Source organism: Nycticebus coucang, chromosome 16 (genome assembly GCF_027406575.1).
Source record: "Nycticebus coucang isolate mNycCou1 chromosome 16, mNycCou1.pri, whole genome shotgun sequence".
NCBI lineage: Eukaryota > Metazoa > Chordata > Mammalia > Primates > Lorisidae > Nycticebus > Nycticebus coucang.
The window spans coordinates 13,402,320-13,419,958 of record NC_069795.1 but is presented as its reverse complement, the minus strand read 5'-3'; the positions used below and the strand labels follow the sequence as shown (position 1 = coordinate 13,419,958).

Here is a 17,639-nt window from a genome sequence, read left to right as displayed (position 1 = left end):
GAGGAGTCGCTGTGTGTGTTCCTAGGGTGCCTGCGGGTAGCCAAGGAAAAACCTTTGCCTGCAATGTCTGATAACAGGCACGTCCTTGGTTTTTCCTTAGGTGGCCATAAAAGTCATTGATAAGAAGAGAGCCAAAAAGGACACCTATGTCACCAAAAACCTGCGACGAGAGGGCCAGATCCAGCAGATGATCCGCCACCCCAACATCACGCAGCTCCTTGATATCTTAGAGACGGAAAACAGCTACTACCTGGTCATGGAGCTTTGCCCGGGGGGCAACCTGATGCACAAGATATACGAGAAGAAGCGGCTGGAGGAGGCCGAGGCTCGCAGATACATCAGGCAGCTCATCTCTGCAGTGGAGCACCTGCACCGGGCCGGTGTGGTCCACAGGTAGGGGCCACACCACATGGATGAGAGCTGCCCCTGCCTGGGGTGAGCGGCGCTGTGCTTCAGCCTGCGCCAAGCAGGGCTGAGTAGTTGCAGCCTGTTTTCATTCCATGGAATTGTTTTCTGAGTTGGGCGTGGGGGGGTGGGGGGAATGTTAAAAGAGTAATGTTAATAGCCAGAGTGACAGGGCTTGTGTCCTAGCTTTCTCTCCGCTTTGATAGTTTTTTTCTTTTTTTCTCTTTTTTTGTTCTGTTGCCCCAGGTTGAGTGCTGTGGCATCATAGTAGCTCACAGCAAGCTCAAACTCTTGAGCTCAAGTGATTCTTTTGTCTCAGCCTCCTGAGTAGCTGGGACTACAGGCACCCACCATAATGTCCAGCAAGTTTTTCTATTTTTAATAGAATTTTTTGCCTTGCTCTTGCTTAGGCTGGTCTCAAACTCCTAAGCCAAGGAATTCATCCACCTTGGCCTCCCAGAATGCTAAGATTATAGGCATGAGCCACCACACCCAGGTCCTTTGATAGTTTTCTGACCTTGAGCATGTTCCTCACTTTCTGTGAACCTCAGTCTCTTCATCTATAAAATGGGAGTAATAGTGATACTTCTTTCTTGGTTGGTGTAGAGTCCGTGAGTTAGGCACCAGGTAAGTGCTGGCTGCTATTCTTCCATTATTTGCAAACCTACGACACTAGTGGCTCGGGTATCTGAAAGAAGCATAAGGTGGCGTAAGACTATTTTTCACTCAATGCTAGGGATGATGCTTTCAATGTACTTGTTTTACATGTGGTAGCTGCTGCCCAAGAGCTTTTAACTCACTTGAATTGAATCACCATTCAAATGGTGAACTCGCCCTTGAACTCAATGGGGTGTCCCCCATAAGCCAAATAAATCTGGCAAATAATTATGAAGATCAAGCTTGTTTTTATCAGCCTGTTCCCTCTTAGGAAGAGGCTTCACAAAGAAAGTAAATGAAAATACTGTTCTTAGCAATGCTGCCCTTGATGGTGGGTGTCTAGTTTTAATACTGTGTAAAAAAAAATAAAAGTGCCGGGTGGCACTTGTGGCTCAAAGGAGTAGGGCGCCGGCCCCATATGCCAGAGGTGGCGGGTTCAAACCCAGCCCTGGCCCAAACTGCAAAAACTAAATAAATAAATAAATAAAAGTGCCCTCTTTTTTCCTCCTAAGAGTGTTGGCTTTCCCAGTAAATGTATGGTTCTTCCTTCATAGAATCATAATCAATTGTTATTCTAGGTAGTTGAGAAAATTAAATACCATTTTTATTTTAATTTTTTAAATCATTTTTAGTTAAATCATAACTTTGTACATTGATGCATTTATGGGGTTCAGAGTACTGCTTTGATATACAATGTGAAATGCTTACGTTGAACTAAGTAACACATCCATCACAATTATACTCATCTCTTAATAGTTTTGAAATGTACCATTGCATCATGCACATTAGGTAAGGTCCCCCCAAATTCCCTCCCTCCTCCCATATCCCCCCTCCCCTCCTCTCTCTCCTCTTCCTTTCTACTTTCTGGACTATAGTTTTGTTTTGCCATTCGTATGAGCATGTAGGTGATTATATGTTGATTTCATAGTGGTATTGAGTACACTGGATACTTTTTTCCATTCTTGAAGATACTTTACTAAGAAGAATATGTTCCAGCTCCTTCCAGGTAAACATAAAAGATGTGAAGTCACCATCTTTTTTTTTTTTTTTATAAATCAAAACATTTATATAACTCTTATTACCTATTACCATGGTAAATGCCATTTTTAATTGATTCTCGTTTTAAAATGGAAAATCAAGCCATACAATATGTGTGTGTATATGTATTTAAACATATGTGCACACATATGTTAAAACACTTTTTGTTGATATACAATTCAAAAACTATAAAATTAACGTTTAAATGTGTATAATCCAGTGGTTTTTAGTATTTTTACAGAGTTGGACAACCATCATTACTATCTAATTTTGAAATATTTTTACTACCCCTCAAAAGTAACCCAGTTCCCATTAGCAGTCACTCCCCCTCCCCTCCCCACGCCCCCTGCCCCTGGCACCTGCTCATATATGTACTTTCTGTCTCTTTCTCCATGGATTTGCCTGTTCTGTACATTTTATATAAATGGAATCCTACAAAATAAAGTTTTTTGTGATTGGCTCTTTGACTTAGCATAATGTCTTTCAGATTTGTCCATGTTATAGCATGTATCTGAACCGCCTTCCTTTTTATGGCCAAGTAATATTCCATGATATGCCTACACCACAATTTGTCCACTCATCAGTCGATGGACATTCAGGTTGCTTCCACATTTGGGCTATTAGGAATACTGCTGCTGTGAGCATGTGTCTGCGAGCGTTTATGTGAACTTAATGTTCTTACTGCTTTCCAAGAACTCCACTCTGGGAAGTGGAATGGCTGGGGCATATAGTAACTCTCAGTTTAAACTTTTTGAGGAGCACATATTTTTAAAACATGCAATATTTAATGATGAATCTAATTTTATTTCTAATAATGATAATCTAATTGTATCTGGTGGAAAGCCATTCATTTTCTGGTCAGCAAAGAAAGCAGCTCCAGCCCTTTACTTAGAACTCTGAGACTTTCCAGGTGGAGAGAACCGTCTCCTTACCGATAAGAACTGCACTGTGGAGTGCTGTGCCCTGTAGTGTCTAAACCCAGGGGCACGGCCGGGCAGCCCGTTTCCCAGGGCTCTCCCAGAGCCAGCTGTTGTCAGCCACCATTCAGGCCTGTCATTTTCTCCTCAGTGAGGTGAGAGAACCTCTTCACGTCTATTTTGTTAGTCACACATGTTGTCATGAGATCACACTTCATTAGAACTCTGTGGATTTAGCTCAGCAGGGAAGAGAACATTCAGAAATTTTAAGTGAATAACACTATTTTTGGCTCTTTTCAGCAATACTCTTGTGTAGCCTAAAGTGTCATAGCTCTGCTGTTATTAGGAAAATGATGGCTATAAGTGTGCCTGGCTCTTTGTTAAGATGATGAAGGCAGAAACCTCATGAATGAATCAGCTTGGATTGCCGAGTCCACAGGCCGCAGCAGAAAAGAAAATCAGGGGACTGCAAGTGGCAGAGCTTTCTGTGGGACTCAGGGTATTTTTCCAGGGGTGTCATGCTGTCAAAGGATGAGGAGCATCTAGCTTCTCAGGATTTCGAGGACAACAAAGGAAAATCAAGTGAAAGCTGTGCATTGCACGCTGGCCTCTCTTGCAGGAAATTCTCAGCAACCCTTTTAAAGTAATTTTAACAAAATCCAATCCCTGTCGACACAATTACAGTCAGGATGTCAAAAGGAATGAATTTAATAATGTTTTGATAGCAAAGGCAGTATACTTTTTCTTTCTCTGATCTCTAACTTTCTACTTTTTCCACTGTATCCTTGGAAATATAGTCATAATCCAATAATGGTGAGGGCTCTGATTTTTCTTTTTTAAAATATTTTAAATTTTTCTTTTTTTTGAGACAGAGTCTTAAGTGGCTGCCCTTGGGTAGAGTGCCATGGCATCATGATGGCTCACAGCAACCTCCAACTCTTGAGCTCAAGAGATCTTCCTGCCTTAGTTTTTCTATTTTTAGGAGAGACAGGGTCTCACTCTTGCTCAGGCTGGTCTCGAATTTGTGAGCTTAAGAAATCCACCCACCTCAGCCTCCCAGAGAGCTGGTATTACAGGCGTGAACTTCTGATCTTCTAAAGACTGGAAAGACAGGTATCTTTGAAGAGGGTTACTTCCCTTTTGTCTCAAAGAAATCATGACCATCACAGGAATATAGGTGATTAGGGGTCGAGATATCACACATTAAGAGGTTTCTTTAGAGTGTATTCACGAGTGGCTTTAACAGAAAGTCTGACTTTCACAGATTCTATACCACAAATTTTTGACATTTACAATTTGGTTGACTACTGGTTTGCTCTGTTCTGTAGCCCTTGCCAGGGGTGGGGAATTTTCTCCTTATGCTACAAAGGTAGAACACATTCCATAAATTATTTTGAGGTTAGGTTTTTTTCAAGTGAATAAGAGAGTATAGTATTTCAGGGAGATTTCTGAGCAAATACATTGGATTGTCCGAAAGGATTGAGGATGAATTTTTGTGGCTACATGTATAATTTAAAGGGCTTTACGTTTTTTGTGTTAGGAGATGCTTTAAAAATGTGGTTCCCAATAGGGTGGTTATGTTATAACTTAAGGCGAGTAGCATTCTCATTTCTTGTGGTGTTAAATCTATGTATTTAATTACCTACCAGAACTATTTAAATGTCATTTAAAAGAAGCAAATCTTTAAAAATTATGTAAATATTACAAGTATAATTTTAATAAAAAGGTAACTAAACCTGTATAAAGCAGACTCCCTTAAGCCAGCAGAGAACTCCTTATGAAATTGGACTTACCGTAGCCTCTGTGTCTTTGGCTATAATAGGGCTATTGTTAATTTTTTACAAAAGTAGAGTATGGTCTGATTTCTTCATTACTCCATCTTAGAATTACCTGAGATCATTTCCCACCCCCCAAATGTGCTGACCCCATGGGGCACCAAAATCTGATGGTGTGCTGATTGTATACAGAGGGTGGACTCTTAACACAAATCAACAAGAACACCAATTCTGCTGAGAAGCTAATTGGAGAGTCACTTTTCATTCAAAATAACAAAGTCCAATTAAACTGTACAGTCAAAACATTGCAGGGTAATACAATACCACCGTCCCCAACAGGAAGAGACAAGCCTGAGGAGGAGGCTGCAAGACTAGGAGAAAGAGACACAAGATCAAAGAGCCGTGAGCTGGCTGGGGTGTGCGGCTGCAGGGCCATGACCCACCCGTCATCAGTACTGGAAGGGGGCCCTGCCACCCAAGAGCCATGCAGTGCAGGAGAGGAGGCCCTTCTTTGTTCTCTTGGGCCTAATAAGAAACAAGCACCACCTGTGCTGGCTGGGGATTAAGAAGTTCTTTTAACTTCCAGGTTTTCTTGGAGAGGTGAGGGAGGGGAAAGCAGATGATAGGGGAATGATTTCTGCTTACCTCCAGGAGCTGCCCTGAGGGCCTTCTGCTGAGAGCAAGCACATACCTGGACCGGCAGGTCATAGCAAAAGTTTTTATGTTTAACTGGGTTTGAAAAGATAGGGGCCAGGCATGATGGCTCACACGGTCCTAGCATTTGGGGAGGGTGGGGCCAGAGGATTGTTTGAGGCCAGGAGTTAAGAGCAGCCTGGGCAACATAGTAAGACCCTGTCTCTACAGAAAACAAAGATAGTTGGGTGTGGTGGCACATAGCTATAGTCCTAGGTACTTGGGAAGCTGAGGCAGGAGGATCCCTTGAGCCTACAAGTTCAAGGCTATAGCGAGTTATGATCAGGCCACTGTACTCCAGCCTGGCTATCTTAAAAAAAAAATGGGTTTGGAAATATGAGACTTTCCAAAGCTCTAGCTAGTCCAGCAACTTTGTGGGTTGGGATGTGCAGTGGTCAGTAGCACTGTCTCTAACGCCGGACCAATCTGCGTGCTGATGCTGTCACTTCAGAGCAACACTGGGCAAGTGACTCAGGTCTCCGTGTCCCTCTTTCCACAACACGACAGGGATAATGGATTGTGTGCATCCCGTGGTGGTTGTGAGGATAAGGTAAGCCAACCCATGTAAAGCGCTGACAGCCGAGGCACTGCCTCAGGATAGAGCAGGTGTCCCCTGTAACCACTGCTTGTTTTACACTCGGGAAGCTGAGGCTCAGAGTTCAGAGTGCTCAGGACCCCACTGCTGCTCTTTCTCTGCTGGCACCTTCCTTGCTGTCTTGGCCTGGTGGGATTCTACTCATCCTTCAGGCCCCAGCTCCAAGCCCACCTTCTCCAGGATGCCCTCCAGGGTGCTTTGCTCCCCCAAAACCCACAAGTATTTGTTTGATATCTGTATTCGGTTCAGACCAAAGCTCAGTCCAGTGCCCAGCCCAATAGGCACACAGTAAGACTTTGTTGAATGGACGAAGGGAAATGGAATGAACATCACTAGTGTCAGAGTGTGCACGGGGAGGGAAGCTTTCTGGTAGCAAGTCACATGTTCTTTCTTGACTATTCCATATCTTCCCTGGAAGTTCAGGGAAGATTCTTCACTGACTTAGTGCCAATTTGCTTATTTTGGGGGTCACAATTTATAGAGTGGTATCTTCTTTCTAGTGAATAGCTCTTCCATTTTTATTTTATTTTATTTATTTATTTATTTATTTTTGAGACAGAGTCTCAAGCTTTCACCCTGGGTAGAGTGAAAAGCAACTTCACAGCAACTTCCAACTCCTGGACTTAAGCGATTCTCTTGCCTCAGCCTCCCAAGTAGCTGGGACTACAGGTGCCCCAATGCCCGGCTATTTTTTGATTGTAGTTGTCACTGTTGTTTATTGGTGGGCCCAGACTGGATTCGAACCCACCAGCTCCAGTGTATGTGGCCGACACCTTAGCTGCTTGAGCTACAGGCGCCGAGGCTCTTCCATGTTTATTAACAGAATTCATTTCTAGAATGTTACAGGAACTCAATAATGGTTTCATTATGGATACATAAATCAGGTACATGCTTAATACATTATTCTTGTGTTTTATCAAAATGTAAGTAAATCAAAGATATGCAGATCATTTTGTTTTTTAATATAGTTCTTCTGAGGATAAGCCTAATCAAAAACTTTTGTTTCTTGCCAAAGCCTATTGCCTCGGGAGTTAGGAGCTTGGGGAGTTTTGGATGTTTTATTCTTAGCTTATTATTAAAATCCATCTGTGGCCATCGCCACAGGCAGAACTTTCTCCCCAGACTGAATCCTGTCTGAGTTTGGTCTAGGCCTCCCTGGGCTGTGTCGCTCCTGGCCTTACACTTGGAGGTCCAGGTCCCCTGTACTGTTTGCGATGGCCAGATTAATTGCCCCCTTCAAGTCTTCTCTGTAGTCTTTCCTCTTGACCTTGCCTTTAGGATGTTTAACTTTACTGCTTTGGCTCCAACCTCTCACCTCATAACCATCATACTTAGCATCTCATAGGAGGGGACTTAGGATACCTGTCTCATTTTCTTCTTTCAGTGGCCCTTCTCGGGACCCCTGTTTGCTGGCCTGGTTCCCAGGAAGAATCAGAAGCTCAGAGAGTTAAAATAACTTGCCTAGGGCTAGTCAGTGGGTCAGTTGGAGAGAGGCGGCTGCCAAGGCCTTCATGTCTTCACTCAGCTCCTTCTTTCTCCTGCTTGAATCTTCAGTTCTGCACTTTCATCTTTGTTCTCAGCCTTGAGTGGCTGCCACAGGCTCTCTGCTGTGTTCCTGTCCCTTGGCTTAGGCCTCCGAGTTGGATGTGGCCTGCTGAGGCCCTGGGAGAAACTCTGCCTTCACTGCCATTGTACTATTCTGGATGTGTGTGTTGCATGCATGTGTGTGCGTGCTCGCACACACACATGCATGTGACCACACACTGATAGGTAGGCTCACAATGCGTGTGCAACACATGTACATAATTACCCATGCGTACACTCACAGTCATACAGTGTGGCTGTGTGCATGCAGGTGCCCACACAAATGCACACCCATGCTCTCCCCTGCATGCGTGGATGGCGGGGTCCTGGATGTTTGTTACAGCAACAGGCCTCCTCCCCCACCCCCGACTTTTCTCCCTTGCACCATCATCGGTCTCAGAGGACGGTGACTGAGTTCATTGTGGCCAGTCTTGGAACCCTTGAAGTGACCATCTTTAAAGAAAGGCGGGGAGTGTTTTGGGGGTGGTGGCTTGTGGGGAACCTTTGTTAATGATGGCCTGTTCGTTCTTTGGAAAGAACCTCAGTTAGGTAATACCTGGACGGTGTTTGGGGGGCTCAGAAAACTGTACCCCAAAATAAAGGCCTCAGAAGCAAAAGTTTTTCTCTGATCTTCCCCTGTTCTGCTGTCTCAGGGTCCTCTTCTCCCCCAAGGCTAGCCTAGTTTAGTCTCAAAAACTAGAACCCCTCTTTCCCAAGGTGGGTTTTAGAAACCAGAACCCCTTTTCTTGAAAGCCAGCTCTAAAATCTAACAATATCCTGTGTAAAAACTGGTCACAAAGAAATGATCTGACTATCTTGACTGTAGGTCATAGGTCCGCCTACAAGAGAGGGGTCTGCCCCACACTCGGAAGGAAGGAATGTGAGGTGCTCCCTGAGAGGCCAAGAGGAATCCTGACAGGCCTTGGGGGGTCTCCCCACTCATCTGTTGACATTAGGTCATGCCTTTTTTGTCTGATCACGTTTCTACTTGCTGTCCATGCTTTACTGAACCTAAGTGTAAAATGGACAATTCCCCCGTGTTTGTGCTTTCACTCTGGAGGCTCCGTGTAGACACATTCAGTAAGTCTGGCTGCCTATACTCCTGTCATCAGTCTGCCTCACGTGATTTTTCAGCAAACATCAACCCTGGCCTCTGCAGGGTGAGGAGTCTTGTAGGTCCTCTCTAGGTCTCTGGACAAACACTCCCTCCACATACACATACACACCACACACACACACACACCTCCACATGAAGTCTGGGGAGTGCCGTGAGGACGGGTGCAACTGGGCATTTCTCTCTGAGCTGCCAGTTAGCAAACAAGGTCCAGAAGCCGCCCACACCTGTGCCCACTGTCTCTTACAGCCTCTTCTCTGTATCGCCCCCTCCTCATGCTCTCCCAGAGGCTGTTCCAGTGGCATCTCTTGGTTGGTGCGCTCATTTACTCCTTTTATTCGCAAGACATTCTGTGCCCTCACCCAGCACTGCCCTAGTCAACCCATCTTCCAGCATAGGTCATGCCCCATTCCCGTTCTTGCTGCTTCTAATCCTCTTGGAAGCCCCGATGGCCAAGAAAAAGCCATTTCCCGACTATCCAGGGGCCATTCTGTTCTTCTGTTTTATTCTCAGTTATAAGTTAACATTGAACTTCAAACTTAACTCTCCCAGAGAGGAACTCTTTGTACCGCATGACCAGAGGGGGATCCTCCCAATTCCCTCTCCCCTCAATGACAGAGTTATTTTTTATTATTTATTTATTTTTATTGTTGGGGATTCATTGAGGGTACAATAAGCCAGGTTACACTGATTGCAATTGTTAGGTAAAGTCCCTCTTGCAATCATGTCTTGACAGAGTTATTTTTAATCAGGTCAAGGACCCCCGATGTGAGGTTGAGCATCTGCTGCCCCTTTCCTGTTGTCAGGTGTGGACCAGGCAGCTGGTGGTGCCTTCCTTTCCACAGGGCAAATTGCACACTGTAACAGAGCCAAGAGTTTTGGTCTTGGCTAGGGCTAGAGTAAACACCAGGCTTTTCTCATGGACCACAGAGGGTTTTCTGATGGAGCCAGTTTTCTGGGAAATAGAGACCTGCCAGCATTTTTTTAAAGGTACACCATAGAGCTGGATGTGGTGACAAGGGCCTGTAGTCCCACCTAGTTAGGAGGCTGGAGCATGAGCTTTGCTTGAGCCCAGGAGTTCAAGTCTGCAGTGCACTGGCATTGTACCCCTGCACTCCCACCTGGGCCACAGAGCGAGACCCTGTCTCCCTGTTGGAGAGAAATAAATAAAGCTACACTGTAATAGTCAATCACTAAAACCATGTGAATAAATGTGCCCTTTTCTTATTCAACAAGGGGTCTTCTCAAATTTGCATTCTCTTGGGGTCATTTGTGGCCACTTTGGTCATTGTTGAGTCGCTGAGCAGAAGGTCTGAGTGGTCCTCTGTGCTGAATGGACTCAGGTAATTAACTTCAGGTGGCCAACTAAGCTCTGCAGAGAACCGTCCGAGTAAGGCACTCAGTTGTCATCAGGGCATTGGAAGTACTGATCGAATAGGAAGGGGAAACATCCAAAAGCTCCTTCAGAAAACTTCGTCCTTTTTTTTTAGAGCAGTTTTAGGTTCACAGAAGAATTGGGCAGAAACTACAGAGCATTCCCAAATTGTTTGCCCTATTATGGATATCTTGCGTTAGCGTGGCGCATTTGTTACCCCGATGAACCATGTGGATACAGTGTCATTAACTCAGATCTGTAGTCCACAGTTGGGTTCCCGCTTGGTTCTGTGCAGTTCTGTGGATGGTGGCAAAATGCACGATGTCATGGATCCACCACTACAGTGTCCTGAAGAATTCTTTTACCATCCTAAAAACCCTCTGTGCTCTGCCTGTTCTGTCTTTACTGTCTCCACGGTTCTACCTTCTCCAGGATGTCATGTAAGTGGAGTCGTATAGTAGACAGCCTTTTTTAGACCAGTTTTTTCACTTAAAACGGTGCATTTGAAGTTCTTCCATGCCCTCTCAGGACTTGATAGCTCAGTTCTTCTCACCACTGAATATTCCATTGCTGGAGGTACCACTTGTGGCTTATCCATTCACCTGCTGAGGGTCGTCTTGGGTGGAAAATTATGAATGAAGCTGCTATAAAGATTCATGTCCATGCATTCTCTACTCTCTACTCATGTGGTTAAATCTGTAGGTAAAAGCTATTTTAAAAAGTGGGACTTTAGGGCGGCGCCTGTGGCTCAAAAGGAGTAGGGTGCCGGCCCCATATACTGAAGGTGGCGGGTTCAAACCTGGCCCCAGCCAAAAACTGCAAAAAAACAACAACAACAAAAGGGACTTGAGAGCCTTGTTTCCTAAGGAGTCAGAAGGAGAATACCCCCCCATACACACGCTTCTGGATACACACACTTCTTTGCTTACGAAAGACAAAGCAGGAGGTGGAAAGGAAGAAAGCCAAAAGAGGCGAGTGTGCCTTTCATTTGGTGAGGTCCAGTACCTGGTCTTCCTGACAGAGACTAAGGTAGCTCACCTTTCCACTAACTAGTCACGGCACTTTTAGCAGGTTACATTTGTTATCGCCAAAATCTTTTAGAAGCCTGGGCAAAAGGGTAATGTAGTATGTGGGTCAATAACCCTGGTTAGACAAGTTCGTTCTGTGCATTTACCTGCAGGTTGGGGGTTGCTTACTATGGAATGCAGTAACTTGGGACTGATTTTATTTTTTTCATTTCACCTAAGACATATTTTTTTAATTGTTAAATCATAGCTGTGTACATTAGTGCAATCAACGTGCTGGTTTCATATACAATCTGAAATATTCTCATCAAACTGTTCAACGTAGCCTTCATGGCATTTTCCTAAGACATATTTTTACAATTCCTCTCCAGGTTTGGTGACATTTCCCTGACTTTAAAAGTGTTTTTTTTTTTCCTTGTGCATTTTCTCTTAATTTTAAGTCTTTCATTTCTATCATTCTAATCATTGTAGTTGTCCTATAGGGTTTCATGTCCCCAGAAATACCCAGCTTAGTTTTATTATTCTTAGCAATTACCTTTTTTTTAAAAAAAATAAAAATAAAAAACCTTGCCTTTTTAAGCTGTTTTTCTCCACAGTATTTGTTCTGAACCAAATTTCTTCTTAAATGCCTTAGTGTGTCTTCCATTCTTCCCAAGGAAAGAGACTTAATTTCGTTTAAAACAAGCTGTGGCATAGCTGGGCATTGTGGTGGCTGCCTGTGGTCCCCGCTACTTGGGAGGCTGAGGCAAGAGAATCACTTATGCCCAAGAGTTTGAGGTTGCTGTGAGCTGCGACGCCATAGCAGTCTACTGAGGGTGACTGTAGTGAGATTCTGTCTCAAAAAACAAAACAAAACAAAACAAACAAGCTGTGGCCTTTTGCATTTAAATAATGCTGCCACTTTACAATCAGTTTTCATGGAATCACAGTGTTTGGGCTATTGCTGGAATACTATTTTGTATGGGCATGTGTGTTTTCGGAATTACCATATATGGTTGAACTGGAGTCTGGCTTATATTATGTCTGAATCATCTTCAGAAAAGAAGTGCCTTGCAAAGTCTTTGCAAATCTCTCATATGATGGGCACATAATCTGAATGTCAAAATTTTATTTTCAACAACAAAGGACTAGTTGACAAAGACACATTAACCTTGATTTGACTCATTGATGACTTTGGATGCTTAGAGATCACCTGAGGAATTCAGCAGAAAGAGGCAAAGACATTTTACGTGGCTTTAATAATAACTTCTGGAGATATGGCCTCAGTTACAACAGTTTGAAAAACAGTTCTCTGAATGGTTAATTTATAGAGACTTTAAACGAGTGCATAGGGTTTGGGATACGATTGCCAGCAAGTGCATCAGAGACAGATTTAAAAAATGCTGTATGTCCAACATCCGGGCACCTGAAAGATCATGTTACAGTGGAACATTGCACAGAGATTCGAGAGGTCCTACTGGTTCTGCCTGTGATCTGTTTGAATTAAATTATTTCATGAAATGTGAGGGTGTGGAAACAACATTTATGAAATTAATTATGTAGATGACCTTATATGTGATGGTGTATCTTCATAGATAATTACTATAAAGATTCATTTAATAATTCCATTACATTCTTAATAATTGTATATTTGTATTTTCCAGAAATCTTTTTCTGAGGGGTAAAGTCTTACTGGGAAAATGCGGTGGGGGGGTGGATACCACCTTTGGATCACCCTGTATCTGGACACCAGTGATACCTTTAAAGGGTAGATGTAGTATTAAAATATTTTGTGTATTGTTTTATTTGGATTGAAGTAGAAGTATTAAGTTCTTTTACTCATTTGAGGGTGCATTGGATTGGGAAATACCTGTTTATATTCCCAGTTTTAACACAGGTCTTCCCTCTCAGTGAAGTGTCCAGTCCTAAGGCTGCCAGCTGTCACGACTCTGTTGGACCCTTTGTAGAGCTCACCCTTTCTCTGTATTTGATGCCATAGTTCTCCTTCGCATCTTGAAATCCTGCCCTTGGTGTTCCTGTGACAATAGCCTTAGGGTCCTTCCTGCCTCCCCAGTCTGCTGTGAACATCGCTATTCCCCCACCAGCCTGTTCATCTCCCCCCAATTCTATGCCCTCTCCCCGGGCAATGTCATGTCCTTCCAAAGCTTCCATTTCCACCTGTGCTGAGGCTGAACGCTGATATCTTGCCTGCAAGGTTGGCCCACAGGATGCTTTTATAGTTATTTTAAATATGAAATCATTGCCAACATGTAAAAATTGAGATCAAATCCAGATTTCTAGCTCCTCTTGGCAAATGAACTGAGCTGGCCGTACCAGGACCGAGCTGTTAAATGGGGCACCGTGGTCTTGTTTGCCACAGACAGTCCCAGCAACTGCCCCTTTTTGTTCCTGACCTTGAGTGGTCTGTCAGTTGCCATTTTTGTTTTACCATGGTTATGCTTTTTAGTTCCTTACAATAGAGATAAGCGGGAAAAGAATTGCTCATCTTTTTATTGGAAAGTGAGAAAATAAAAACTCAGTAAATGGTACGTTTCAAAATAATGGAAGAGAATATTTTTTTCTAATGGGAGAGAAGAATATTCTTTTTTTTTTAAGAGTTTTTTTTTTTTTAATGATGTTCTCAAGCTTCCATTTATTTATTTATTTATTTATTTATTGCAGTTTTGGGCTAGGGCTGGGTTTGAACCCACCACCTCCGGTATATGGGGCCAGCGCCCTACTCCTTTGAGCCACAGGCACCGCCTGAGAAGAATATTCTTATAAATATTCAAGGTGTGCCTGAGTTGGCAGGCTACACTTTAAGAGGGCAGAGCTTATCATTGATGACCTCGGTAGTTTTGACGACCAAATGTATCCTTTTCTTCATATAAATACTTTTTTCCCCTGAAATTCAGAATGATCTCTTTGGTAATCTAGAATCATTGGTATTTACCAAGTACCTGGAATGTGCCAAGGGACTGGGGTACAGTGGTCAGCGAGGCAACATGCTCTCTGCCCTCAAGGAGCTTGCAGTGGCTGGCACAGGTATTACAGGCATTTCACACTGGACAGGGCTGAGTGCATTTCTCCCTCCACCTCCCCCCGTCACGTCACTTGGCTGACAATGAGTGACCTCACCTCTGACCTGATTAGCATGCTTTGTTCCATCTGGAACTTAATTCCTTTTCGTTCCATAAAGTTAACAATGGAACAGTAGGCATCAGGATACTGACATCTTTGGAGTCTTTTACTCTGTTCATGATATTATCTGCTTGCTAAATAGATTAGCAATTTGTCATCATGATACTTGGGCTCCAAACATATAGTCCTTAGGACTGATCAATTAAGTCAGCTGTCTACTGTTGTTTGTTTTAATTGCATTCCAGATGTGTTCCTTACTCTGGCGAATGTTGCTTACAGTGTTGCAAACCCATGGCTGCCCTCGTATTTCTTGGGCTACCTGGGCAGCACCTGTCTTGAATGGCACATTCCACACTCTCCTAACCTCATTCTGTTCGACTTCTAGCTTCCGGTTTAGGTCTTTCTTTTCTCAGAAACTTTTTATGATCCTTCTGCCCTCTTTGTTCTCTCTCTTCTTTGAAAACCTTCTGCTTTTATTGTCTGCAGTGATTAATTATTTCATGTCTTATCTATGTTTACTTATTGATTGAGTGAGTCTCGGCAGAAAGCTTTATGGATTGGTTGAAAGTGAAAATAACTCATTTCCCTTAAGCAAAATGTTATTCTGCCATTTCAAATGCTTATCTGAAATGTTGTGTGGTTTTGTTTATTTCAGGGACTTGAAGATAGAAAATTTGCTGCTAGATGAAGACAATAATATCAAGCTGATTGGTATGAATTTTTCTTTTAAACAAGATTATCTTTTAAGTGTTGTGTTGTCAATTCTCAACTCTGAAAATTATCCATGGTCTATATCTAATCCCCAGATAATATTCTCGATCACCTTCTTTTACCTCTGATAAAAGTTTTCATTTTAACAATGATTTTCAAAGTGAAAATTGATTTTAATAATAATTTAAACATAATAAGGAAAATAAAATACTGTAATGTAACCATGAATTGAAATTCACAGTCCCAAAATAAATGTTTGTTGGTCACATGTTTCTTCACATTATTCAAACTATAGCTTTTCTATAAATTCAGATGGAGCTGAATTTTTATGGAGGTTTTTTTTATTTTGATTAATCATAAAATGTCTTAAAAATAGTGAAAAATAAATTGGCCACAAACAGAAATGCTGCCCATTGTTTTGCCATGTCTTATTCTACCTTCTTTCTTTCTTCTTTCTTTTCTTTCTTTTTTTTGAGACAGAGTTTCATTTTGTCACCCTTGGTGGAATGCTGTGGCCTCACAGCAACCTCAGGCTCTTGGGCTCAAGCAACTCTCTTGCCTCAGCATCCTGAGTAGCTGGGATGACAGGTGCCTGCTGTAATGCACAAACATATATATATATATTTATTTTGTTTGTTTATTTTTTAAAAGACAGAGTCTCTCTGTTGCTCAGGCTGGTCTAGAACTCCTGAGCTCAAGCAGTCCACCTTTCCTTGGCCTCTCAGAGTGTTGGGATTACAGGTATGAGCCACCACTGCCACTTCTTTTTTTTTTTTTTGAGACAGAGTCTCACTTCATTTCCCAAGTACTGTGGCTTCATAGCTTACAGCAGCCTCTTGGGCTCAAGTTATCCTCTTCCCTCAGCTTCCCAAGGAGCTGATACTACAGGCTCCTACCACCATGCCAGGCTAGTTTTTCTATTTTTAGTAGAAAAGGGGTCTACCTCTTACTCAGGGTGGTGTCGACCTTCTGAGCTCAAGAGATCTTCCTGCCTTGGCCTCCCAGAGTGCTAGGATTACAGGTGTGAGCCACCATGCCCAGCCTTCACTCCATTTTTCAGTGAATGTGGGGATGCTCAACACAGGGACAATGCTAGGCCAGTGGTGGCTGAGCTGAGAGGGCCTCGCAAAGGGAAGATTAGGATTCTGTACCAATCGGAAGGAAGCTCCGTGAGAGAGGAAGTCGTAACTGGTTCATAATTCAAGGTCCACATGTTCATTCTTTAGAAGAATTTGTTTTTTTTGTTGTTCTTGTTTTTGTTTTTTGCCTGTATGGTTGCTCTTGGCAGAATTGCAGGACATCATTTTTACAACCAGATATTAGACAGCACTGTCTTTTATTTCTCTCTTTTCTTTCTTTTCCCACCTCCATTGTAAGTAATTTCCTCTACCTTACTGGCTTGAAAAGACATTATGTTAGGGGAAAAGAGAAGGATCAAAACAATTTTGGGAATTTAACTTTTGTATCTACGAAAGAACTTTTGTTTGGCAAATACTGAAATCATCTCAAGACTCTCCAAAATATATCCTTCAAGTGACTTCCAGTTAGCTCCCACCCCAGTAACAGCGGACCCCTGAGCTGGGTGATTAAACACCATCCATAGGGGTTGATGGATTGATCATCAGTAAGAAACCAGTTTTTTCCCCAAAGCATTTAAGAGAATCTATTTGTAGAAGATTCTTGGATAATCCAAAGAGCTTTCTTTTTGTAAAATTGTTTTACTGTTGTATCTTAGTTGTCCTGAGGGCCAAATACAGAAGCCAGAAAAAAAAAAAAGACAAATGTTCCCAGAACGTCTGTCTGGCCTTACTTCTGGGATCTAGTGTGTTAAACAAAGAAGCCTCCCAGTGGAGGGTGAGGAATAGAGATTTTTTTTTTTTTATGTTCCCTGGTGAGCAGACCTGTACCTTGTCTTTGGAAGATGTGGAGGTGACAGTGACAGAGCTGTCCTCATAGCAGCAGAGATTATAAGAAGACAGGCTCTGTGAAGGCCAGATTTCCATGCCATTGTGTAGATGGAGGCTGGTGAGTCACGCCACTCTCAGGCCACCTCCCAGGCAGGCATTGCTCATCTGTTTCTTTCCTTCCTTTGCCCCGACCCCCTTCCTCCTCTAGTGATAGCCTTGGGTGACCATTTATAGAGCTGTCCTGGGGCATAAGCCATGCTGAAAAGCATAGACCTTTTTCTTGGTTAGACATTTGCTCAGTAGATTCTGGAAGAAGCAATCACTGTAAACAGCGGGTATGTTTATAAGTAGCTCACAGATTGGCTAAATAATAAAACCTCTTAGAGGAGACCTATACAAGTCACTGAGGAAATTACATTCCTAAATTAGAGCCCACAGCTCCCTTCTTAGCCAGTGTGATGGCTGCTCTTTGGATGCCAGGAACTATTTTATTCCAGCCTTTCACAGTAACCTCTCAGCCGGCAGCCTCTGGATGGACATTTAAGCAGGCATTTCAGGTCACCAGGACAAAACTCTGCCCAGTCAAAAACCAGGATTCCTGAAACTGCTAGACAGGTAGCTCTGATAATTGGATTTCCCTTAGTACTCTTTAGTTGGCACTCAGTGTTTTCATGATCAGCCTAAACTAAACCTGCCCTAACTCACACCTGTCTCTGGAAGAGA

At 43.0% G+C, this 17,639-nt stretch overlaps 1 protein-coding gene across 2 annotated transcripts in view; it reads left to right on the top strand.

The window, feature by feature from the left end:
• The window catches only part of HUNK (hormonally up-regulated Neu-associated kinase), a 111,622-nt gene that overhangs the window by 43,603 nt on the left and 50,380 nt on the right, over positions 1-17,639 (top strand). For both annotated transcript variants that reach the window (XM_053565812.1, XM_053565811.1), the window contains 2 exons: positions 101-393; positions 14,954-15,009. In XM_053565812.1, coding sequence (XP_053421787.1) covers positions 101-393; positions 14,954-15,009 — 349 coding nt within the window. The remainder of the gene's footprint in view (positions 1-100; positions 394-14,953; positions 15,010-17,639) is intronic.